The sequence below is a fragment of the Amborella trichopoda genome, chromosome 5, assembly GCF_054954075.1.
Source record: "Amborella trichopoda isolate Santa Cruz 75 chromosome 5, AtrichopodaSantaCruz75HAP2 v2.0, whole genome shotgun sequence".
In the NCBI taxonomy this organism is placed as follows: domain Eukaryota; kingdom Viridiplantae; phylum Streptophyta; class Magnoliopsida; order Amborellales; family Amborellaceae; genus Amborella; species Amborella trichopoda.
In genome coordinates, this window is record NC_142340.1 from 44,330,500 (window position 1) to 44,355,937 (window position 25,438).

Consider the following 25,438-nt stretch of genomic DNA (forward strand, 5'->3'; position numbering starts at 1 on the left):
GTCTGCAAAGCCATCAAACAATTTCAGCTTCCAAGAAACTGGAACTCCATGCTCGAATTCGGACTGAAATTCGACGAAATTTCGGTCTCACCTGAAATTGGGTCCAAATCCGGGCCGAAATGCACTGAAATTTTGAGGTCGATATCTGCTCACCTGTATTTATAAGACCAGGCCCTTTGAATCACTTCCTTAGAGAGAGAGGACATGGCGAATTTCACCATTGTTAGCATGGTTTTATTCTTTCTCTCTCTAGGTTTTAAGGACGTATCTGCCAGAGGAGATGAGCAAAGCCTCACTATTAGAGGTCAGTCATTTGTTTATCGAGATATGATCCCTTCCTTTTTGCCTCTGATAATTAGAAATTGTATTTGTTATAGTTCGTTGTCTGTTTCTCTCTCTAGAAATTCTTTCTTTGATTGCATAGCTCGGGAATCTAGAGAAGATTTTAGTATTAATCTATAAATTTTCAGAACAGAGAGGAAAATAATACTTGTGCCATTTTTGAAATGGGTGGATTTGTGATTTCACTCTGATGAGCATCTGTAAATACTATGATTACCCTCAAATTTAAGATTTCAGCCTTCTTTGATTCCTCAATGCTGTGATCTCGATTGCCAGTTGCATTTACCATTAATTTCCCAGTGTTGGTTTGTCATTTTTTGTATTTCAATTTTGAAATTTGTAGGTTTTGCAGATGGTGAAACTGGATTTTGGTCTCGGAATTTGCTCCTTAGTGAGGATAATCGGTTTCGAGAACTGTATCCATGTGAAATTTTCACCCCTTTGAAGATTCAATTTTTTTTTTTATACCTTACCTTTGTGAGTTGAAATGATTTTATTGCACTCCTGTGTATTTGGATCCTGAGTTGGTAATTGTAAAATGAGAGAGAGAGAGAGAGAGAGAGAGAGAGAGAGAGAGAGAGAGAGAGAGAGAGAGGTTTAGGGTTCCTTAACCATGGTGATAGTGAAGAACTTGCTCGTGGCTACATGACTAACGCTGAACTTGAAAAATCAGTAAAGGAATATGCTCAGAAGTGTCGAAACATTTCCAGGATTTACAGGTGACTCTTTTAATCATTTTTGAGATATTTGTATTACGATAGTCGCTGATTAATCGGGTCATCAATGATGTTCACGAGCATGGGCAATGCAGTTTGTCTAGGCAACCTCTACTTGATCGAATACAAGGTAACTGCTTATAGAGTATAAACCAATGCATTTTAAGGACTGGTTGGGTAATGCCGGTCCTTTTTTTGTCTTTCAACAAAATGGTTTTAGTCCTCTTCAGAAACAATGGTTTTTCTTGTTGTTCAGTTCATTAAAAATGTCATTTACGAGCTAGCTTTTCCATACCAAAACCTGTGCGTTTCTAGTTCGTTCTATGTTTCAAGAACCCAATACCTGGAACTTGACACTTCTTCACTCTTATAAGCATCCTGCTTCAAATCACTGTCTGTGGGATTGGAGTAGCTGCATCTTACTGGTCAGGAACATTCCCTGCAAGGTCTCATGGGTTTGTTGGAAAGTTTATTTGGCTTTGCTTAGGGCTGGCAACGGGCCTGCCAGGGTTGGCCTGGACCAGGCCAGGCCCTGTTCCCCATAAGGCCGGCCTTGGCCAAGCTAGGTCCAGACCAAGCCAAGGGGGCCCTTTTCCAGACCTGGCCCTCACCCTATCCAAGGCAGGCTAGGCTAGACATAAATAAAAAAATAAATAAAATAAAACTTAAGGAAAAAGAGGACTGGCTGGGCCAGGCCAAACCGAGATGGCCCTGGCCCAAGGGCCAGGCCCTTAGGCCTGCCCTAGCCTGAAGGCCGCATATTGTGGCCCAGGCCCTAATTTTTAAGGGCCAGGCCTCCTGGCCCATTGCCACCCGTGGCTTTCTTTTATCATAATGGGGTTGAACCAATTGGTTTGGTTTGACCCGTTTTGTAACAACATAGCTACAGAATGCTGTTTGCATTTTCTCATGAACAATTTGAAAGAATATTTAAGCTAACTCTGTGTTCTTTGTCTCTCGTTGAGGGATGGTGGTGATGAATTATTAGTATTGGGACAAGTGTGAAAGGTTTTCCACTGGTAATGCATAAATCAACGTGCCTTCTTCGTGTTGTTTTTATTTTCTTTCTTCATTTGGTCCATTGTGTTTGCTTCTCTATTTGGATGTTCCATTACTACACCAGAAATCTATTGATCATTATTACATGCAGTGGGTGATAGAAATCTCTGACAAGCCAGGAGAAGAAGAGGCTGAACCTGCTTTTAAGGTAAGTATCTTAGTTCCTTTATTTTATTTGAATACTTGCGTGTTATTGACAAATTGGGAAGCAGACCTGGGGATATATGCTAAGATGAAGGGATGTTTTCTTCTTTTTCCTTGTGATGACATATAAGTCTTTCTTTTTTGTTCTCTGTTTTCTTTGTTTCCTTTTTTGATAGATTAGAATTAGTGAAAATGTGTATGATAAAGTTTTATTGCTTGAATGAATTAGCTTTTTTCTCCAAAATGTCTCTTTTTTTATTTTTTCTCCGAGATGTCAATTGTTATCTTCTTGTCATAATATAGTTTTGTGTCTTTTAGTGGATTAAATGGAAATTGATTTACTGAGCGTGGCTGCAGTTGTTAGCCAACATGCATGGAGATGAACCTGTCGGCCGTGAATTACTTCTACTTCTTGCAAATTGGTTGTGTGAAAATTATCTGAAAGATCACTTGGTATGTATGCTGACCTCTTTCATTGTTTGTCAATTATTTGTGTTAAGTGAAAGCAATCATCTATATAGAGCAATTCCTTGATATTTTTTGGGCTGCTTACATTCATAGATGCGTGAGTGGATGGGTCATGGAAGTATGTATTTGTGTACTTCCATGTAACTGTAATGTCATCCTATTGTCATGCTTTTTTGGCCTCTCATTATTATCCTGTCTGTTGTTTCTTTTAATTTTAATTTGAATAATTGGTGCTGAGTTTTTGCATTTTTCTCTTTTTCTTCTAGGCAACTTATATCGTTAGAAATATTCACCTTCATATACTTCCAACAATGAATCCTGATGGATTTTCTCTTAGGAGACGAGGTAATGCGAACAATGTTGACCTAAATCGAGATTTTCCTGATCAAGTGAGTTACTGTTTGTTTGAACATTTTCTGTGAGTATTTATTTCAAGGGATTATTTTGCTTTTCACCTATCGGTGGATTTGACATGGTTATAAAAATTTGACATTCTACTTCATTAATTTTCTGCATAGATCTCAATAAAAATTTGTTCTAACACAAGTAGTGTGTACAGTTTTTTACAGAGAATAATGATGACAACTTGCGGCAGCCTGAAACAAAGGCAATTATGAAGTGGATGATGGAGAGAAAATTCATAGCCTCTGCCAGTTTACATGGGGTAATGTTGTTATTTTTCTCGTTGGTGGTGAAACAGTCATTAATAGCAGTATGTGGATGTAACTTGCTATCCTATCCAGGCCATATTGCTGTCGTTACTCATTTTTCACTGTAAAAACCATCTTTCTTTTTCTTGTTACATATTGCATTGTGGTTCAAAATTATTTACTTCTCATTTTCTATTGTTTTGGTTTTGGTTTTGATGTACTTTCAAACAAATTCTAGATTATTCATGATGCTTATAATTCATTAGGTTTCTCAGAGCTTAATTGGTTAAGTACTTTTAAAGGAGTTGCTGCGGAACAATCTGGGAGTCCTTTCCATCTACCTATTGTTTTATGGCTTTCTTTCTGCATTTTAGCTACTTGTCATGGCCTTATGAGTTATATATTAAATTATAATCATTTTATAACATAGTTCCATGCAGTGGTGAAAAATAACCTATGCAGATCGGTAATTTACCGATCATGATCGGGAAACAGCCAAGAGCATGCTAGTTCTAGGTCTGAATTGGTGCTTCGATTATAATATATAAAAGTTATATCACAAAGGTCAAACAGCTCTGTTGGCTAAGCATTCGGACCTTATCCATAAGGTAGGAGGTTCAAACCCTCCTAAGTGTGCTTTTCTTTTTTTGGAAAAAAAAAGCAGTTTTTATTTATTTATTTATTTTCCCGATTCATGGATCACAGTCCAGCTGATCCAGATCATTGATCCAAATTGGGATCGGTGGGTGTGTAATCGACCCACTGGTTCAATGACTCTGAGTCAACTTTTCTTTCTTTTTTATTATTTATATTTCAATGAGGCAGCTATGTTCTTTAATGATGACTGTTTTGTTATGCTCGTTCTATATGAATTGTGGTTTTCCATTCAAAATTTCATAATGGGAAGACCAAGTCCCACTTTTTTAATAAAATATACTGTTTCGTGTTCTTCCTAGGGTGCTCTTGTTGCCAATTATCCATGGGATGGCTCCGAAGACACAAGGTACTGAGTCTACTAACAAAATACTCTTATTCTAGAACCACATTGATGGTATCTTTTCAAACTTGGTAGTTGTTTTCCTCTGCCTATGTGGGTCTGGATTGTTATTGCAGTCTGTTTGCTCATTTACGTGGGTTTCTTGTTTTGTCTGATTTATTTAGTTGATCCACAATTTGCTCCTGTATTTGCGTTTATTAGTTAAGCTACTAGAACTTTCAAGTCCCTTACATGATTTGGTATAGGGCCACTACTTTAGTAGTGAATCAGTTTTGTGACCTCATGAACCATAAATTTGGCTGTTTTCCTTGATCCTTTAGTCCCCGGCATATCTGCCTTTCATCGAAACATTAGTCATCGTATAAACTTTGCATGTTCTTTACTTCTTTAACCAATTTATTTATATAGCTTATGTCATTTCCTTTTCTTACGTATGCATTTATTTCAGGAAACAATACTATGCAAGTCCAGATGACAAGACATTTCGTTACTTGGCAAGTTTGTACAGCCAGTCTCATCGTAATATGTCTCTGAGCAAAGAATTTCAAGGAGGGATAACAAATGGAGCATCTTGGTAGGATAGTGTTACATCAATATAGTACAACTCTAGAAAATGTGGAAAATCAGCATTTTCAACACAACAATCTGAAACTTTTCAAGTTTCTAGTAGTTCTTTTATTATGCAAATATATACTATAACCCCATGAAATGATGGATAATGGTGTAGAGAGAGTGGGATCCACCACTGGGGTCATGTCCTGTTCTGATGGGCTCATGGGCCCACTCTCTCCACCTCCGTCATTCCAAAGGTCTTGAGCTACTGGACTATGTCGTTTTTAACTTTTTCCATTTCCATTGGATTATATTAGACTTTCCCTTTTATTATATGCATATGGGTATACCACACTAGTTTGATCCAATGTTGATTCTCTCTCTATCAGGAATAAATATTTGCTTTCTTACAGGTATCCAATATATGGGGGAATGCAAGACTGGAACTATATACATAGAGGTTGTTTTGAATTAACACTGGAAGTCGGTGATAACAAGTGGCCGAAAGCAGAAGAGGTTAGCTACAGATATCGAAATATTGAGTTTCTTTTTTACTGTGGTGGCTCTTGGGATTTGAATGCTTACTGAACAGTTAAGAGAAAAGCTATTCAGTTTCAACCTTACATAGCTTTCATTTGCTAAATACAGCACACAAGAAAATTAAGATCAGGGATTTGGTTGCTAATTGTCATGGATTCTCACATCTGCTTACAGTCAAATCTGCCAATTGCCTTTGATTTTCCTCACCTACACAACAACTTTCACCCTCTAGTTTGGAATGAACACTATGTTTTCCATTGTCAATTGGATTGGGATATACTTCGCCATTCTAATGCCACGAGGTTGTGCTTTCTCTGTTGAATAACCCTTTCGAGTTTGTTTGCAGCTTCCCGCTTTATGGAAGGACAACAAAATGAGTCTGCTAAACCTTGTTGCAAGTGTTGCCAAGGTAAAATGATAGTGTAAAAAGTAAAATGAGTCAGCTCTCTGTCAGTTATTTTTGTCCAGATATATTCAAGCATATATACACAGAAAATATGCATTTATACATTAATAAAGGTCATTTTTAATTGATTTACTGCATATATTATAACACCAATTATCCAGAAAAAAGAAAAAGGAAAACCTCTGGTAACATTGATTTGACAGAGTGGTGTCCATGGAAGGATCTTGTCATCAAAAACAGGACTGCCTTTGCCTGCCTCTATTAAGATTAAGGACATCAATTACACGGTATGTACCTTTTTTATTTTCACCAAAATCGCCTTTTAAGGGGTCAAATTGATTGAATGTGTAAAACTTGAATGTGTTGGACTCTTGAGTTGCAGGATCCTTTCTTCCTAACTTTTTGCATAGAAACTAGGGAGAAGTCTATCATAGGCCAGTGGCCTATGGAATGTGTTTCCACCATGGGGGCATCCACTGTCAGTTTCCAAGGAAAAAGCGTGGAGATTAACTATACCTGGATGAACTACCATTAAAGGAAGCTAAAGTTATGGATAGCAGATGCCCCTGTGATGTACCACATGACATATACCATTGGTGTGTTGAATACTTTCCCTGGAAACAAAGGCAGGGCTTTAACTTTTCGTTGTGATTAATAAAGGTGGTGTGTGACTGAAAATTATAAACCAGGTGAAAGCAGGCCAGAGATTTGGGGATTATCATAGGTTGCTTGCACCTAGTCAAAGCTATGACGGTATGCACTCAAAACACTATACATTATTTCATATCAAGCATTGGGAAGAATATGCATTTGAAGCACTATTTCTACGGTACATATAAACCATGATGTCACATGTAACCATTCAAATATGGATATTTTCTTTTATATCATAATGTTTCATTCTATGTTGCATGTTTTCTTGTATTATTTGAAGAAACAATTTCATGATTGAATGTGGAGTTAGTTCACTAAAAGTTGTGACACAATTTGGATGTCCATCATTTCAACCGACACTGACTCATAATACAAAACTCATCTCTCTCTCTCTCTCTCTCTCTCTCTCTCTCTCTCATGTATTAAGTGTATCCAGATCCTTTTATTGAGATAAAAAAGGGGTTTAAATAGAACTTTAGTGGCTTTTGGGTCGTGACAAATTATTTTATGATTTCTCATTTTCCAAGTTCTTGAGTTTTGGTATTCAAAATCCTTGGTTGAGAGAGAGAGAGAGAGAGAGAGAGAGAGTGAGAGAGAGAGAGAGAGCTGTCTGATTTGTTTGATGCTTGTGCTGGCTATGGCTTGCAGTTACTGCATTCATGCCTGGTTACGAGTCCAAGACGACACGGATATTGCTTGAAAATGGAGCCATGAACCTGGACTTCGTTCTTATTCCAGAAGAAGAGCCAAAAGACCACATGGATCTATGTAATGGTTGCCAGTGTAACTGTGATAACAAGGGTAAGCTTGAAGTCATGGAGGTTTTTAACAGGAATCATTTTCAGATAACCCTGGCTCTAATTGCAATTTCTGGCGTTTTATGCCTTATTTTCATGGGGAGATTAAGGCTAAAACTTCAAAAACGCAGGCAATTGGTAGGCCACAAAAGGACAATTGTTGCCTGAGTCTTTACTAAGGCTAAGTACCAGTCATTTCAATCAGAAAATCCGGGTCTGATTTCTGTTCATAAAGGTCAGGCAGGTATTGGGGAAAATTAGAGTTGCAAGATTCCAAGGCCTTTACTGTGTAGTGTGCTCCTGTGCGACCATACTGTACATTTACTTCCTAGGGTAGAAGAACTAGGGATGGTACTATAAATCTACTCTTGGAAAAAAGACCTGCTCAAGAGCATTTCTTCAATGTGAAATTTTGGGATCGGGATCCACAATAGTTTCACCAATTGAGTGTTTCCAAAGAAGAAAAATTGGATTTTGAGTTCCAAAATATTCAAGATCTGATTGTCTAAAAAGTGGAAAGACCCTTGTTGAATGGTTGGATGTAAAAATTTTGAAGTGGTTGTGTAATGCCCTGAATTTCTTCCTCTTGAAATTAGTTGCTAGGCTGAAGAGGTTACACTTTTTTAATGGCTGTTGGTTAGGGGTTGCATTTGTTAGGGCCTTTCTTTCCACCTAATTCCAGAGACAGAATAAATGTATTTTCGGGAAAAAGTTTATATTAAGTTGCAACCTTAAAATGTATAATTAAGGTGCGCCTCAAAAATCCTTCATAGAAGGTTGTTTGGATGATGGAAGACTCCCTAATTGATTATCTCAATTGAGATGTATGATTATATATATAAAAAAAAGATTTCAAGTAAAAAAGAATTGGAGTCCCAAAAATAATCTTATCTTATAACGTATTATCAAAATTGTCCATTTCCAAGATTTTCTTGTGATCTATGTTTGGAGTTTAAAATTTTATAATTAAATATCAAAATTGATTCTCAAGCCATCTTGAGAATTTCTTATTTTTGGAGTTTAAAATTTTTATAATTAAATATTAAAGTTGATTCTCAAACCATCTTAAGAATTTTTTACACTAAAATTATGTTTAAGCATTGCAACCAAATGGTTTAAAAAACGGATCGGTGTCCTGGATCGGGAGTCCTAAAAACTCATTTGGATCGATGAATCGACGATCCGGATCGAGAATCAATCGAATCAATCCGATTAAACTTTAAAAAAATTCATAAAAGTGATTAAAATTCATTATAAATGTTGTTTTTTAAAAATCAAATAAGAAATACGGGTATTACATTATTAAATTTCAATTTTTGATCAATTTGCGAATATTGAGATGTTCTTTTCCTATATGAACTATGTTAACCATTAAATTTGCATCACATAAAACAAAAATACAGAATTATCATGGATAAAATATATAATTATACAAAGACTATAATAAATAATGGATTAAATCGATAAAAAATGGCCACTAAATTTTTGTTAGAAAAAAAAATATAACATTTAAAAAATATTTTTTTGTTATTCATGAAAAAAAAATTTTCGCCATAAAAACATAATTTTATTGAGAAAAATATGATTTTAGTAAGTAAAATAAAAAAAACACTTTCCATATTCATCATAAATTTTTAATTAACTTAATAAGATTAAGTTAAATTAATTTTTTTTTAAAAAAAATCGGTTTCTCAAAACCCCCAAAAATTGAGCAACATTTCAAAGCAAAAACAACCCTTAAAGTTCAAAAAATCGAACAAATAAATGTAAAAGCTTTGTAAAGGCTTCCATCATCTTTTAAACGTACCAAATCTAATAAAAAAATATATGGTATTTTTTATTTAATTTAAAAAATCGTTGAAAATTTAGAACTATGAAACTTTCATGACATCAAGCAAGAAATAAATTCATATAAAAATATTTACTCAATTATAAACCAACTTGCATATTTTAGATGATCAAAATCCATAAATCAATTTGATAAAAAAAACCAGTAAATTGATCCAAAATCTGCTTTTTGTATCGAACACAAGTTCTCGAGCCTCAAATTTTGAGGTCAAAATCAATCCCAAATATCTTGTTTTTTGAACAAATTGAAATATGGATATGATAACCAATTCGATTGTGATTCAAAACCCTAAGCTTTCATCAATAATGGTTATCTATTAAAGATGAAATTAATGAAATAGCATATCAAATTAGGGTTCTTTGAGAAGCTCGGAAACATGTTCTTTGAGCAGCTTGAACGCAGGTTCTTCGAGCAGCTCGAACACATGTTCTTCCAACAGCTTGAACACAATTTCTTCGAGCAAATTTTCGGGTCAAAATCAAACCCCCTATATCTTGTTTTTTGAACAAATTGAAATAGGGATATCATAACCAATTCGATGATGATTCAAAAATCACAAATTTCTTTAATAATCGTTACCTATTGAAGAATAAATTGATGAAATGGCATAAATTTCAAAAGGTTGGAAAATCTGCCACTTCAATCTACAAGAACTATTGTTTTTTTTATCTTTGATTATAATTTTGTTGTTTTATAGACAATCAGTAATGGTTTACAACACTAATTCACCAAAAAGGCCAAAAAAATGACAAGAAAACATAATAAAAAAAAGCAAGAAAATTTGATTCACAGGTCCTGCTGCAAATAACATGATTTCAAAAAACAGTCGCCATTTCATTTCGCCTGTTTTTGTCAAAAATAAATAAAAAATGCCCTTTTAACAGAAAACTGGTCCGATTAGATCAAAACTGACCGGTTAGACATAAATACGGCCGGTTCGACCCTTAACTAGTCGGGTGGTCCGGATATTATATGGGGTGATACCCTAGGTCCTTAGAACCCCAAAATTGCCCCTAACTAGACTCGGAACTCTAACGGTTATGAGCTAATCGGGATGTTCCAGTTCTAACTGGCTGATTTTTCTAATAGTTAGTGGCAACTAATTGCTTTAAAAATATTCCCACATATCAAAGAATTTGTTCATGAATCAAATTTGCAATACATTTTATACTAGTTTAAAGGTTTTGAAACGCTGCCTTTGATGGTTTAAAAGGAAGTTTTAATGAAAAGGTTTATATGTAGCCGAGGCTTTAAACAATCAAATTAGTGCCTATCGTAAAACTTTCATTAAAATAGGATTTTTTGATGCTCAAATATCTTCGAATTTATCATATTAACATAAAGATGCATGAACATGAGAAAAAAAAATGGATTTCAAGTTTTGAAATAATGTATCTTGTAATGCATTTTTGGACCGTCAATTTTCAAGATTTTTAAATTTTATAGATCTGCTCGATCTACATTATTTTTGAAACTTTATATTTTATAATTAAATATTAAAATATATTTTAAAGGTATCACAAAAATTTTAAATATTAAAACTACATTTCTCATTACTATTTGAAGGTGCGCTTTACTTTGATTGTTTAGAGCCTCGGCCCTATACAAACGGCACCCTTTTGAAAAATATGGAAGGATGAGCACAATTAGGGATGCACACGTCATTCCCAAGATGTATGCGTATTTTAGTAAAAGAGTATGCGTATTTTAGTCATTATTTACACTATAACAAACATTTATTTCAGAGATAAAAAGTTAAAAACACAGTTGCCATGAAACGACAGGGAAGAAGAGCAGAGGCCATGGTCGAAATCCGCTGAAAATTCGTTTTATGCCGAAATATTCCGAACTTTCGAGAAATTTCGTGTAAAATTCGTTCTCATTCTATGAATTTGATCCCATAGATTTAGGGTTTGGGCCTTTCGTCTCTCTCATCCCTTTCAGCCATTAAAGGTGCTATGTAATCTTTCAAAGCTCTGTAAATTTTACCTTTTTTATTCATTCTACCCTTAAATTGAGGTTTTTTCAGTTCGATTTCGCTCCAATTTGGGGTTTGGTTTGATTCTCTCTGGGTCTGTCCGTACAGTTGAAGCTTTGTGTGAAGCTTTCCAATGTTTCTCTGCGTGTTGGTTCTATGCGATTCCGAGGTTCATTTGGCTTCTAAATTCGTTCTTTTGTCTTCTCCCATAAAATGACCTTTTGCTGATACTCTCTGTATTTTGGCATATTTTGATGCACCTTTGCTCCTAGTTTATGCTCTTTGGGTCCAATTATCTTTGACTGAAGTTGTGGTTCTTCGAGTCTTGTTCTCTCGAATACTGATTGAGGTAAGAAAAGCATTCTAATATTGTCAAGAGCTGCTTCTCTGTTGTTTCCAACCATTTGTAATTGTTCTCTCAATTGATAATATGGTGAATCTGTTCCAATTTGAGTGTTCATCAAAGTTATATAGTACCATTTGTAATTGTTTTCTCAATTGATAATATCGTGAATTGATTCTAATTCGTGTGTTCATCAATGTTATGTGGTATAACTGTGTTTTGTTTGATTCTGGATGCATGATAATTATCTGATAGAATTGTTTGTGCCATGGATTAGGAATTTATTTTCTGATCTTTTAAAATGGATGGTTTCATGAAGTGAGTTGTTGTTGCTTAGACTGGTTGTAACTGTTAACTACATGAAATATGGTTTTTTCCTTGATGTGTACCAACTCTTTTCACGCAAAAATCCAGCCAATAAATCAGAGTTCATTCAGTTCAAAGCAAGGATTTACAGTAGAATATGGAAGAGAAGAAGATAGTGGCCACTTCATGGGGGACCTCCAATGAAAAACGATTGATTACTGAAGCCCTAACACCTCTCTCTTAGAATCCCACTGATTATTTTATACATCGGAAAGAAAATGCAAACCCATCAGTAATCTAATTGATGAAATCAAGGTCAAATCAACACACTTACACTGACATTACCAATTCCATCTTTACCTCAGTGGGCCTCTCTAAAATTCTAATGATGTTGATTCAATCTAATGCTTTTTTATAGTATAGATGCCTTGCAATGATATCCACAAGGTGCCATGGATATGTCTCCTCATTACAGTCAGTTACATGTTACGTATGGTTCAATAGAATAGGGGTAGGGGACGTATTTATTGTGTCTCCAAAGACCTAATTTCATGGCTAAAGCCCAACTCTACTGAACTTCTTGATTTCATGGCTGAATATTGGAGCTCAAGTTTCCAATTTTATTAAATCATTTACCATAATGTAATAACATTGGAGCACTTTCTGGAATCTCGTATTGAAAATACTGAGAGAATCCTGTTATTATGTGAAGGACTTATTTCTGATAATCCTTTACATATTAATGTAGCCATAGATGCGGCTTTCCTTGCAGAAGGTGTGTAAACTAAGCAAAATGTGACCATTCATGAGCTCTACTTACCGAATTAGCCTGTTTCCTAGTAAATATTTGACCTTCTGAGTGATCCTTTTGCCTCTTCAACTAAAGTCTACATTGTAAGAATTTGGACTTTTGACTCGTTGAAATATCGATCTGGCTCTAGCTTAATTTTTGGATACCTTCATTAAAGTTTATGCATGCTCATAAATAATATTACTTTGACATATGTGGCGTGTTATGTGTGATTGGCTGCATTGATGCAGTGGTAACTCTTTGTATCAGTTTTCTGATTATGTTTATATTCTGTCCATTAGTTTGCTTGCTTTAAGTGGTCAACTAGAAAAACAAACTCTCTTGTCAAATTCTGATTTGATCTAGTAGAATTTGTCAATGGAAATAATTGAATCTGATAATTCTATGGGAAGTTTTTGCAAACATCTCCTATATTTTGTGGAATTTATAAAAAATATCTTTGAAGTGTTAATTTTACTCACATGTCCCACTTATTTGAAAGTGTTTCTCGTATTTTAATTTTAATACACTGGATTAAGCTGAAATTTTGTTGTCCATGCTTCTTGCCATCATGCACCTATTAATAGTATAAAAATTTATTCAATACAAGTAAGTTGACCAAAACATCACTAAAAGTTTTAGGGCTATTTTGGTCATTTTGATCACTTATTTTTTTGTAATTTTTACAGGTCTGTGATTGTGAGAAGTATGGGCACCCAAAACTTGAGCTTGATCCTATGTACAAAAAAAAAATAGAAATTAATATATGATACACACTATCACAAAGTGGGAAGTGTAAGATATGAAATACTGGGGACATTTTTTTCATTCCATATATTATAGAGGATATTTAGGAAAATTTCCCTAATTCTGTTTGCCTAGATGATCTCAATGCTGCCTTGAATAAGTTTTGGCTCATGAAAGCTGGTTATTTTTCTACTTATTTGGTCAGGTCTTCTATTATTGTGTTTAAAATGTCAAGTATTATTACTAAGAACATTTGGTGATTTTATCTGTAAAATAACATTTTATCGCAGGAGTTAATGAAAATGGTTGGATCTTCTGGGAGTGATTTAGAAGGCGGTCCTGCTGTACTTCAGTTACAAAATTGGAGCCATCTTCATATTGATTTATCAGAATTCAATGAGTTTTTTATTTCCCCAACCAGAGAGCTATTGCTATTGCTCTCATACCAATGTGACGCATTGTTACTTCCTCTAATGGCTAGTGGATTATCAAACCGCTTGTCATCCTCCAAAGCAGCAGCACAGGCAGATTTAAATAAGCCAGATACGCTATATGATACTCCATATGAGTCAGATCCAATAAACATTCCCAATTCTTCATTGCCTGCAAAAAGTAGCTCTTCTTCAGCTTTTAAACATCACCCAGTTATTTCTGATGTGAAATCCTTGGCTTGGGGTTGTTGTGGCGATGCATACAATCAGAACACAGATGCTCGGTTCAAGGAGCTTCTTTTTGTGGCTGGTGATCGTGGTGTTACAGTTCATGCTTTCCGTTGCCTCAACCAAGAAAATGAGACATCTGAATTGGTTTCTGAGGGTTTTCTTGAAGAAGGGAGGTGGGTAGAATGGGGACCATGGGCTTCTTCTAATTGCAAGGCCCGTACGGAGGAGCTTGTCAGCTCTGTTTCACAAAATGATGGAAATGTTTGGGGAACAAATGCAGGCAATGGAAACGAGGAACAAGATTATGGCGTGGATCGAGAAGCGGACTATAATAAGTATTCACAAAGAAATGTAGGTTGCAAAAGATGGTTACAAACTTTTCTTACTGAAATTGAGACTATTGAATCTGGGGGCAAATTTTTAGCTAGGTTTCCTGCAAATTCATCTTTCCCTTGTATAGCTGATGTGATCTCCTTTAGCATTTTGTATCATGCTCCAAAGTTCTTGGATTTTTTGCATAATCATGATCCTGCTTTAATTTCAAAGGAAAAAGAGAGGCAGGAAGTAGATATAAAATCTCTTTATAAATGTTCCAAAGTCTTTTCCAGCTCGTCACACCGATTAATTGGTATGGTGCTGACATCAGAAGAGCCTTCTTATGAAGACACTAGTGCAGTGGATGAAAAGTGGAAACGTAAAGTGTTTGTGGTGGTTGCCATGTTACATAACTGGGGAATACAATGGGTTTCCTCAGTGAAACTCCATAGTCTTTATCAGCGATCGAGGACCCAATTTGAATGGGCAGATTTTCAACTTTCAGATGATTTTCTTATTTGTCTGGATTCATCAGGTTTAATCTTCATATGGGGTTCAACAACTGGGAAATTGGTTACCAGCCTTGATGTATTGAAGAGCTGCGGAATAAATTCAAAACCTCAGTGTCTTGTAGAAACAGCACAGTTATCCATGTATAGTGAGAGTTTTTCTTCCTCAAGACTTGAAGAACAAACTGAACAATTTGATGAAGTGTCCAATGGCACTTCTCTTCGAAAATTCAAGAAGTTGTTGGTTGCTTCGAATTCTTTACTTCTTGCTGTCACTGATAAATATGGACTGACCTACGTGATCGCTGCTGATGATTATATTCCGGAAAATGATTATATGCAAAGTAAGCTGATTCCAAATTTTGAGCATTATGGTCTTGGTGTATTGGCCAATTGGAAACTTGCAGGTTCTGATATAGGTAGTCACAAGATGTTTCAGTCTCATTTGGAGTCTCATATAGAAGATTCATCGTACAAGGACGATATTGGAAGTAAACAGGTGGGAAAGAAAGGAAAGTGGCACAAGCCAGGTTGTGAAACTCATTCATATTTGCATGGTTTTTCTTGCAGATCATGGGTAAAGGGAGGTCATCCTTCCTTCTCAGACACTTCATTGACACCTAGCCGTAGAGTGTTTCTTCCCATAGAAGGATCTAATAAAGAGGATTCCATCTTTTTTACTGCCCTTGGAATCACTCGTATTGTAAGAAAATGCATTGTTAATAATGGAAGGGGTTTTAAAATTATGCATTCCTGTTTACATTTATCTCCAGAAGTTCTTGATGATAGAGGTCTAGATACAGGCCTATCACTAAGAAAGTTTTGTTCTTTGGAGAAGGAATACGAGTTTGTTGGAAAAGTGATTGGTTGCTCTTTTCAAGGATGTGTATATTTTGTGTCTAAAGATGGCCTGTTTATTGTACTTCCATCAATTTCAGTTCCTTCGGATACGCCACCTGCAGAATATATAGAATATTGGAGACCAATCAGCATAAGAAACAAAGACTATCACTTAGAACATCTTTTGGTCAATAGAGGTTCTAGAGACCTGCGGCAGCCTTGGCAAATAGAAATTTTGGATAGAGCACTTGTTTGTGAAAGTCCAGAAGTAGTGGGTCACCTGTGTTTAGAAAATGGTGAGAATATCAAACTTTTCTGGCTTATTTATCTGTAGCTCTTCATTTTCTCTAAGGAGTAGTGCTTATCTGTTGCTACTTCTGTTTTGCAGCATATATGAAAATCAGACATATTAGAAAAAGGCATATCTGAAAATCATACTTCTAATTGAAAAATCATACTTCTGCATTTATGGCCTTCACTCAGCTTCAAGCTGAGTGTTGCAGTGGAGATTTTTCCACATTTTGCATATGATTCTCACAATTTCCTTCGTCATTTTTCTTTGTGTGTGCATGCATGCCCATGTATGTTTATGCCTGTGCATGTGCATTTAAAAGGAGGAGGAGGGTGGTGGTTTCGGGGGTTTTTTTTTTGGGGGGGGGGGGGGTGGGGATGGGTGAAAGAGGTTTATTATGGGCTACCATGTCATATTTTGCCAATGCAGATAGTTAATTTTTGTTTTATTCCAAATATAAAGTGTTTGGATGTTTATTTCACTAAATTTGGGGATAGGGAATGTAGTTAGTGCAACATTTATTCCCTGATGAGTGCCAATCTCTCTCTCTCTCTCTCTCTCTCTCTCTCTCTCTCTTGCTCTCTCTCTCTCTCTCTCTCTCTCTCTCTCTGTGAGAGTGTGTCTGTGTGTGTTTGTGTGCACGTGTGGATCAATGTATTCCGCACGTGCCTTTTAATTAGTGGAAGTAATGTCGTGTTTGTTAATGTTTCATTCTTTGCCCGTGCAAACTGTTCTTTTGACTGCGATTATTTTTAAAATCTGGGTCTGGATTGACATATTGATTGGACCAAGCCATCATATCTTTTCTTTATTGCACTTTTCTCTATTTTTTTATTTTTTATTTTTTATATTTTCCCTTGCAGACCATTTTCCTCCGAGATTCATTTTGTTTTTCCAAACTGTTACATATGATTTTGAACTTTGTGCAATATTTATCTTATTTGATCTTTCAGGGATGAACATTGGTTACTTGTATGTTGATATGTAGCTAGAGGTCTTTATGTTGGAATTCATGAGTATTTTAAGTACTTGCATCATATGCTTTAAATGGTAGGGACATTGGTCTTTCCAAGTACAATTGATTTAGTTTTATCTAATTTCTCATCAGGATGGGGCTTAAAAGTCGCTTGGATACGTCGCCTGCAGTTGGCTTTGGATTACGCGAACTATGATGAAATAGAGAAGTGAGTGTTTTTATACTTTGGTGCTCTATGTATCTGTTTATTTCGCTTCACAAGAAAATCTTATCTTGAGCCCTAATTTCTAATTGACCTTGACTAATGAGGATCCAATGTCATTTAGACCAAGCATGAATCCCCGAGCTTGGCTTTCATCGGGTGGGTCTAGGGTTGCCGGCCCTGCCAATGGGGGTTCCTCTTCGAAGGGGGCCTCTCAAGATACTCGGGTCATTTGGGACCTGCCTTGTTTCATGAGATTATCCGCCCACTTAGGAGCAGTTTCAGTTATAGTGGGTCTCAAATGTATGTCCAATGACCTTGACTGGAAATAGATGGCTGTTTATGATCCCAACCGCCTCAACTGCAAAGATAAATTTTAGGATGAACTTTATGCAATTGCCTCACACAGCCAACCCTTGTGCCTAGGAGGTGATTTTAATGTCACTAGATGGTCTCATGAAAAAAATGGGGAAGGCCATATCACATCCAGTATGATGTGTTTCTCAGATTTTGTGTATAGGAATGATCTCATAGATCTACCTTGTCAGGAGTGTCATTGAATTGGTCTAACCATGCTCCAAGTCTCATTCTGACAAAGATTGATATGTTCCTTACACGAGCAGAATAGGAAGAACTTCTCTTTGGCACCGATTCTCAAACTCTCCCAATGACCACATCAGCCTGCATCCCTATACTGCTCGAGACTGAATCTGTTCCCATGGGCAACAGGCCTTTAAGGTTGAGCTGAGGTGGCTTGAAGAAGTGGATGTGCTGCGTCTCATTTCACTTTGGTGGTTCATGTTCTCTGTTCATGGGTTCGCAGAATACAGGCTTTTGAAAAAAACTTCAAATGTTGAAAGATAAATTGCAGTGGAGTTACCACCAGTTAAGTATCTTCTTCAATAAATGAGTAATTTAGATTTCACTGAGGAAAGTAGGGATCTATGTCCGGAAGAAAGAAATAGGGGACTGGTGGCCAAAGTAGAGTTCAATAATATCCTCGAGCATTATGAGCTTTATTGTTTCCAAAGATCTAGGGTGGCTTAATAGGGGATAGAAATATGGAATTCTTTCACAAAAACTGCGATTTGTCGGAGGAGATCTAGTATTGTCCTTCAAACCCACAAAGAGGGGCGCATTACATTCAACCTACTCAAATTAGCAAGGTTATCATTAGTCTGAAACTTGTTTACTGCTCATCCTTGACCGAGGTTGAGGGTAACCAACTTCAATTTCAATACTTTGTTGGTGTAGCTGTCGTGTGGCTGGCGGGGCCATTCTCCATATTGGAAATTTACAGGGTGGTAAAAGAGCTTGGCCAAGACGAAGCCCCAGGACCAAATGGATTTTTGGTGGCTTTGTTCCTCAAATTCCAGGACACCTTGGCCTATGGCGATTCCGCTTCAGAGTCCTGATTTTGTAATTCTGTCAAGGAATCTTCATGGAACCTGTTTCGAAGTCAAGAATCTTGATTCCCCATTTTGGGAATATCGATTCCACTTTTCTTGAATCTTAATTTGAACATTTATTAAATCTCGATTCCACCTTTGTTGAATCTCAATTCCACGTTTTTTGAATTTTGATTCCATTTTTGTGGAGTGGAATCCAGATTCCACAGCAATATATATTTTTATGGGTGACGTTTGTATAAGGCTGAGGCTCTAAACAATCAAAGTAAGGCGCACCTTCAAATAGTGTCGAGAGATGTGGTTTCAATACTGAAAGTCTTTGTGATGGCCTAAAAATTTATTTTCATCTCTAATTATAAAATTTAAAGCTTAAAAAATAGTGTAGATCGAGCAGATCTATGAAAACGTGAAAATCTTGAAAATTGACTGTTCAAAAATACATTACAAGATTCACTATTTCCAAAACTTGAATCCTATTTTTTCTCATGTCCATGCATCTTGAGGTCGAGATGATGAATTTGAGGATTTTTGGGCATCAAAACAACCTCTTCTAGTGAAATTTTTGAGGTGCCCCTTAATTTGATTGTTTAGAGCCTTGCACTTATATAAGCTTTTTCCTTTTTTGGGCATCAAAAAAATCTCTATCACCCTTTCTCCATGAGTGTGCTTGTGATGTTTAAACTTTTAGCACTTGTTCCACTAATGCTACAACTTAATGTGAATGTAAACAATAAATATTATTTTATTCTCTCTCTCGTTAAATGTACTCACTTTCATTTCATCATGTGAAGTAAATGGTATATTTTGAAAATAAGGTTGGGGATTCTTACACGATTGCTTTTCTAATAGACTTAGAACTAGGTAGCTATTTTTAAATAATTGGGAAAGAGATTTGGGTTCGATTCAGAATACATTTCTAATAGTGCTAGAACTGGTAGCTATCTTTTAAAGATAATTGGGGAAGAGATTTGGGTTTGACTTGGATTACAACACAGAGCAGCGCAATGGTCTAAACGAATTCCATTTTTGAAGTACAAGTATGAAATCAAAATTTCAGTTTCAAGAGTATATGAAATAATATTTGTACGTATTGTAAACACCATTAGTCCATCACAAATTCCCTAATGCACTATCGGTGTCTGCTAATGGTACTTAACCTAAATCTAGTGTTATTGACACTCGACCTTAATTTTGATACCTTGATTAAGGCTCAAGGCATTGATTTCAATACCAGGGGAAACCCTTGTTCAAGTCTTTATTTTTTTTTTTTCAGTAACCTTGTTCAGGTCTTTATGACCTTTGATGATCTTGATTCCAATAATACAGGAACCATGGCTAAGCATACTCAATACATTGATTTGATTCCAGTATTAAGGGATTCTCACATAAGATTACTCTAGAACCTTGAATCTGTTGCTCTATGGAATAATTTCCTGATGATTTTTTATGCGATTCTAAGTTGTTGGGTACAAGATCCCATAAATGTAGGAATCTTGTTTCCAATTGGGTTGAAACTCTGTCCCATATAGGTAGGAATGTCGATTCCATGGGAGTTGCAACTCCATTCCGTACTGGTATGAATCTCAATTCCAATTGGTCTGAAAATCGAATCCAAATAGGTAGGAATCTCAATTATATTTTGGGTTGAAGCTTGATTCTCAAAAACACCTACATAATTCTTTCCAAGGTATTGGTGACTAGGCTGAAGGATGTGCTTAACTGCGTTATCTCTCCGAACAAAGGGGTGTTTGTCAAGGATGTACAAACCCTTGATGGGGCTCTGATTGTTCATGAATGCGTGCACGTGAGTCACCAACCTAAGATCTCCAGCTTGGACTTAAAAAACTAGACTGGGAAAAAACATACAACCATGTGGACTGGGAACTACTTGACCAAATTCTCAGTTGCATGGACTTTGACCGTAAATGTAGAACCTGGATTTCAGGCCATCTGTCATTAGCATTTTTCTCTATCACAATCAATGGCAGTCCCCATGGCTACTTCTTGACTATTAGAAGTCTCGTTCATGACAACCCAATGACCAATTTTGTTCCCCATCACGGTGGAAGTGTTAAGTAAGGCAATATCCAATCTCCACTGTCAAGATTCTGCCCAAGAATTGCAATCCTCCATGAGGGGATGCTCCCCTCATCTGCAGGGTAGCGATGACACATTGGTATTTTATGATGGCACTACTGAGCAACTCGACAAACCTGTGATTGTTTTTATGCTGCTTTGAAGTTGCGTCTGGACTGAAAGTGAATATGGCCAAAACAAAGCTTGTGGGGGAGGGTCGACCAAAATACAGTGGTGTTCTTAACGCACAGACGGTGTGTGCTTGTGTTGTGGAGTGGACAGTCTTCTAAATATGTGCCTGTGTCCTCTTTACTGAGAAAGAAAAACTTGCGATTGGTTGGTGGAAAGGTTCGAGCAAAGATTGGTCACTGGGAAAGGTCATCTTCTTTCCATGGGCGGAAGCATTACACCCATTAAAGCCATTCTCTCCAACATCGCAGTCTTGCAAATGTCTCTCTTTAAGATGCTGATGTCTATTGTTAATAGACGCGATGCCTGATGAGAGAGTTCCTGTGGTCAGAGGCAGGTGTAGAATACAAGTTCCACCTAGCTAGGTGGGACAGAATTTGTAAATCCAAGAGGGATGGAGCCTTGGGCATTAGGAGGCTAAAGGAGATGAATGCAGCTTTATTGGGAAAATGATGGTGATGTTTCGCAACTCAGGTGGATCAACTATGGGGACTGGTTATCCAACAAAAATATGGGTGCAAGGCTTCGGACTGCTTGCCTAGAAGCTTGGTTGATGCTAAAACCCTGGGGGCATGGAAATGTATCATTTTAGTGCATTCAACTTTCTCCTCTTGCATCTGATTCTCAGTGGGAATGGGAGATTGCTCTAGAATGTGTAAAGATCGATGGTTGGGATAAAACTGCCTGGAAATGGAATTCCCTAGTCTGTTTCTGGTGGCTGCAGACCAAGATTGTAGTCTCCGAGGCTTATCAGATTCTGGGTGGCCACACAGTATGGTTGCCAAGATTAAGGACTCTTGACCGATGATGAAATTGTAGAATTGGAAGCCCTTCTGTCAATCCTTAACCCCCACTTCCTCACCAAGGCAGAGACAGATTGATGTGGAAGCCTTCTATTTCGAGGTTTTTCTTGGCACCTTCCTTGTATGACCTAGAGAAGCATCGCCTGCCACTGCCCGCAAAGCATGGGTCCTGCTGCCCCTCCCAAAGTACAGGTGTTTGCCTTGTTGACGATTAGAAAGAAGTCCTTCAAGGCAAAACACACTCAGTGCCAGGGCATTCATCTTACTAATAAATGTATCATGTGCAAAGCAAAGCATGCGGCGAATCAAATGACCATTTATTCCTCTATTGTGAAATGGTTACCAAATTCTGGTTCTTTCTTCTTAATCTATTTGGTTTTGTGTTGCCGTACTTTATCGTAGGTGTTCTTGACTACTACTCCTTAACAAACCCCCCCCCCTCCCAAAAAAAAAAAGAAAAAGAATCCCTTACTCAGATCTCCTCTTTGGAGGGTCTCTATGGTGGTCCTGGTGTGGTCACTTTGGCTGAATGAGACTGGCACACCTTTGATTGGCAACATTACTTCCAATATGGCCGAAACTTCAGCACTTCTCGTGGGACTCAAAACTGTTCAATCGGCCTGGGCTTCAGGCTTGTGGTCGGGGGAGCTTCCATGAACACTATTCAACTGGGTTGTCAGAGTATCTCCTTGTCCTTGGAGATCAGAGATGGTTTTCCATGAAATATTTGTTCTCAATTAACCCATTTAACTATTCTTCCAACACATACAGCGTTAATTAAATGCTTTAGCAGATAGCCTCGCCAAAGAAGGGGCTTCCCAACCAGATCTTGTACTTTTACCTCCCTTGCCTAGAGCTCGCCAAAGAAGCGGCTTCCCAACCAGCTCTTGTACTTTACCTCCCTAGCCTAGAGGGACAGTTGGTATTGTTTTCCTTTGCTTGTGTTATCCCGTAAAAAAAATATTGATAAATATAAATGGAGTTACCAGTTCTGAACCCAAAAAAAAAAAAAAAGGGTTCAAATTACTTGCACTAGAGTCTAGATGAAGTTAATATGACTTCATAAAATTTTTTAAGTCACACATGAAATGCCTGATCTTGTGAAGTTGTGATTTAGAGAACACACAAATGCGCATTTTCATGCCATGAGGAATGATTTAGAGAACACACAAATGCACATTTTCATGCAATGAGGAATCTTTGAAATAGTAATTTGCAGATATTGGCGTATTTTACTTGTTAATTGTATGTAGTCCAACTTTTCTTCAATATGGCTTAAAAAGAGTTTGTTGTTACTTTATTTTGGTCCTTAGAATCTTCTCCTGTTATTGTTCCTTTATGGATAAAGCAGATATATTTGTATTTAATGTTTTCCCGATGTTTGGTTTTACTCTCCAGTACTATTTTCAGATGTTATCCCCTCTGTATGTTTTGTGTTCTCCCATTCTTTACGAGTTACTTTCGTTTCCTTTTTTTTCTCCCCCATATTCCTCACCTTGTTAATATCCTTTTTGCTGGAATTTCGCATGTGAACAACTAAATTAATTCCTTGTTGGCTAGTAATGGACACTTTGAGGATAACAGTATAGCAGGTCGTCAGGCCCATTTTGGGTATTATTGTATTAGATAATTCTTGACACTGAGGGAGGAGGTTGAGTGTTGCAGCTTTGGTTATCTTTTAATAATTATTCCTATAATGTCCATGAAAAGTTTTCCTTATGTAAGGAAATTCTTGTAGCATTTGGGAAAAAGTATATTGTCTGAAAGATGATGTTCTTAAGAAATGCATTGCGAAATTTGCTCTTGAATGGTGAGACAGGTTTTATTTCATGCAGTAACCTTTATTTGCAGATTCACAGATTGCTTTGATTTCTTATGTTGTTCACTTGGTTTCTTAATTAGTAACAAGTAGTGTTCGAAAAGTCGGACGGCAGCCTAGGCGGACTTTTTGAAAAAACGACTAGACGTGGGTAAGGCGGGCAATATTAGGTGGAATCCTCTAGGCACCCGCCAAGGCGGTGTAAAAGGCGGGTGCCTAGGTGCTGACTTGAAAATATAATAATTAATTTGTAATTATTAATTTATTGGTTATTATTGATTATTAATTTATCGAAAATGTTTTTTGCATGTAACAATAATTATTAATTTATTGATAAAAGAAAATATAGTATTAATTCGTAATTATTTATTTTTCAAAAATACTTTTTGCATATAACAATAATTAATTTATTGGTAAACCAAACTATAGTATTAATTCGTAATTATTAATTTATCGAAAACATTTTTTGCATGTAGCAGTAATTATTAATTTATTGGTAAACCAAAAGATAATATTAATTTGTAATTATTAATTTATCGAAAATGCTTTTTCCATATAACAATAATTATTAATTTATTGGTAAACCAAAAGATAGTATTAATCGTAATTATTAATTTCTCGAAAATACTCTTTGCATGTAACAGTAATTATTAATTTATTGGTAAACCAAAAGATAATATTAATTCGTAATTATTAATTTCTCGAAAATGCTCTTTCCGTGTAACAGTAATTATTAGGTTATTGGTATAAACCAAAAGATAGTATTAATTCATAATTATTAATTTCTCAAAAATTCTTTTTGCATGTGATACTAGTTAATTTACTGGTAAACCAAAAAAATAGTATTAAATCATAATTATTATTATATAATATATACAATAAAATTGGGGGAGGTATGGGGATCCAACTTATAAAAAAAAAAAGACAACGAAGGCCACCTTTGGGTCTGGGTGCCCGCCTGCGCCTTCTTGAACATTGGTAACGACCATAGAAAGCATGTGGGGTTTTTGATAAATTTGGGTGACATATATTCTTAATTGTGTAAATTGTTCTAGCAATGTTATGTGGATACATATGTTTCTTAAAATTTGGAAAATTTAATTCCTGATTATGTGGAATCATTCAAAGTCCTAATCTCTCTCTCTCTCTCTCTCTCTCTCTCTCTCTCTCTTTTAATGCAACGTTTAATAATAGTTCTGGGTGTGAAATTCTTGGCATGGTAAAATAAATTGCATGAAACCACTTTTGAAGCTTCTTGAACGCTTTTTCTTAATCATTGTCTTGGTTTCTTCAGTTCAATATTTTGTTACTGAACTGTTCATTTAACTGACTTTTCTATCTACCTTTTTGGTATGACCAGGTCCTTAGATATGCTTATTGGTGTGAATGCAGCTGAGGAAGGCATCATGAGGTTGCTGTTTACTGTTGTGGAGAGGATTTTTTGTAGATCTACCAAGGATCATGATCTAGCTTTGGCATCAAGGTGAAATTTATGTGCCGCTCAATCTTTAACAATTTGAAAATGTTGCTTGGAGTGATGGGAGTATGGCTACTGTAAATTCAGATAGGAGTGTTCTACATTCAAGATATTATGTATATTAAATTTATCTTGTTTTGAGGCATTAAACTTGAACTGACAGCTTTCATTTCATGTTTTTGTGCCGTTTGAATTTCACAAATTTCTCATGCTTTCGAGTGTTTCCACAGACTTCTGGCTCTAGCTGCACGCTTTGCCACTAAAATGATTAGGAGATATGGCTTACTCGAGCATAAGAGAGATAAATGTACATTCAAGGGATCTATGCAATCAACATTTTGTCATCTGGAACCGCCACCAATAAAGAAGAATTCTGGAACTGCAAATTTAGGAAGACTTCGTGAGATGGCTCACTTTCTAGAGGTTATTAGGAATCTACAGAATCGACTGGGTGTAATGCGCAGAAGGCCGGGTACAGGGGCGGTATGTTGTTGAAGCATACAATAGCTTGTCCCTTGAGCTAGCTCTTTT

The 25,438-nt window shown here is 36.3% G+C and overlaps 2 protein-coding genes across 36 annotated transcripts in view; both read left to right on the plus strand.

Annotated features, from left to right (window-relative positions):
• SOL1 (carboxypeptidase D) lies at positions 1–7,917 on the plus strand. 30 transcript variants are annotated; one of them, XR_016056405.1, is made up of 17 exons: positions 1–304; positions 686–758; positions 966–1,061; positions 2,047–2,077; positions 2,209–2,265; positions 2,619–2,714; positions 2,996–3,118; positions 3,289–3,393; positions 3,810–3,987; positions 4,336–4,382; positions 4,825–4,950; positions 5,342–5,444; positions 5,815–5,877; positions 6,036–6,161; positions 6,564–6,627; positions 7,177–7,329; positions 7,457–7,917. XR_016056405.1 is itself a non-coding variant. In XM_088868185.1 (16 exons), the coding sequence occupies exons 7-16, from the start codon at positions 2,631–2,633 to the stop codon at positions 7,491–7,493; spliced, it is 1,116 nt and encodes a 371-aa protein (XP_088724311.1). In that variant the 5' UTR covers positions 1–304; positions 686–758; positions 966–1,061; positions 1,154–1,188; positions 2,047–2,077; positions 2,209–2,265; positions 2,619–2,630; the 3' UTR covers positions 7,494–7,917. The 30 variants fall into 30 exon arrangements, 24 of the variants coding, with proteins under 24 accessions (XP_088724311.1, XP_020521457.1, XP_088724322.1 ...); XR_016056404.1 differs by having other exon boundaries at positions 6,078–6,161; XR_016056403.1 differs by lacking the exon at positions 3,810–3,987.
• Positions 7,918–10,908: 2,991 nt separating this feature from the next.
• LOC18432027 (spatacsin carboxy-terminus protein) overlaps positions 10,909–25,438 on the plus strand; it is a 32,099-nt gene continuing 17,569 nt past the window's right edge. For all 6 annotated transcript variants that reach the window (XR_016056408.1, XR_016056407.1, XR_016056409.1 and 3 more), the window contains exons 1-5: positions 10,909–11,501; positions 13,629–15,960; positions 17,065–17,140; positions 24,791–24,913; positions 25,138–25,390. Coding sequence is in view for 2 of the 6 variants with exons in the window: in XM_011624264.3 (XP_011622566.2) it covers positions 13,635–15,960; positions 17,065–17,140; positions 24,791–24,913; positions 25,138–25,390 (2,778 nt within the window). In the remaining 4 variants the exon portion in view is untranslated. The remainder of the gene's footprint in view (positions 11,502–13,628; positions 15,961–17,064; positions 17,141–24,790; positions 24,914–25,137; positions 25,391–25,438) is intronic.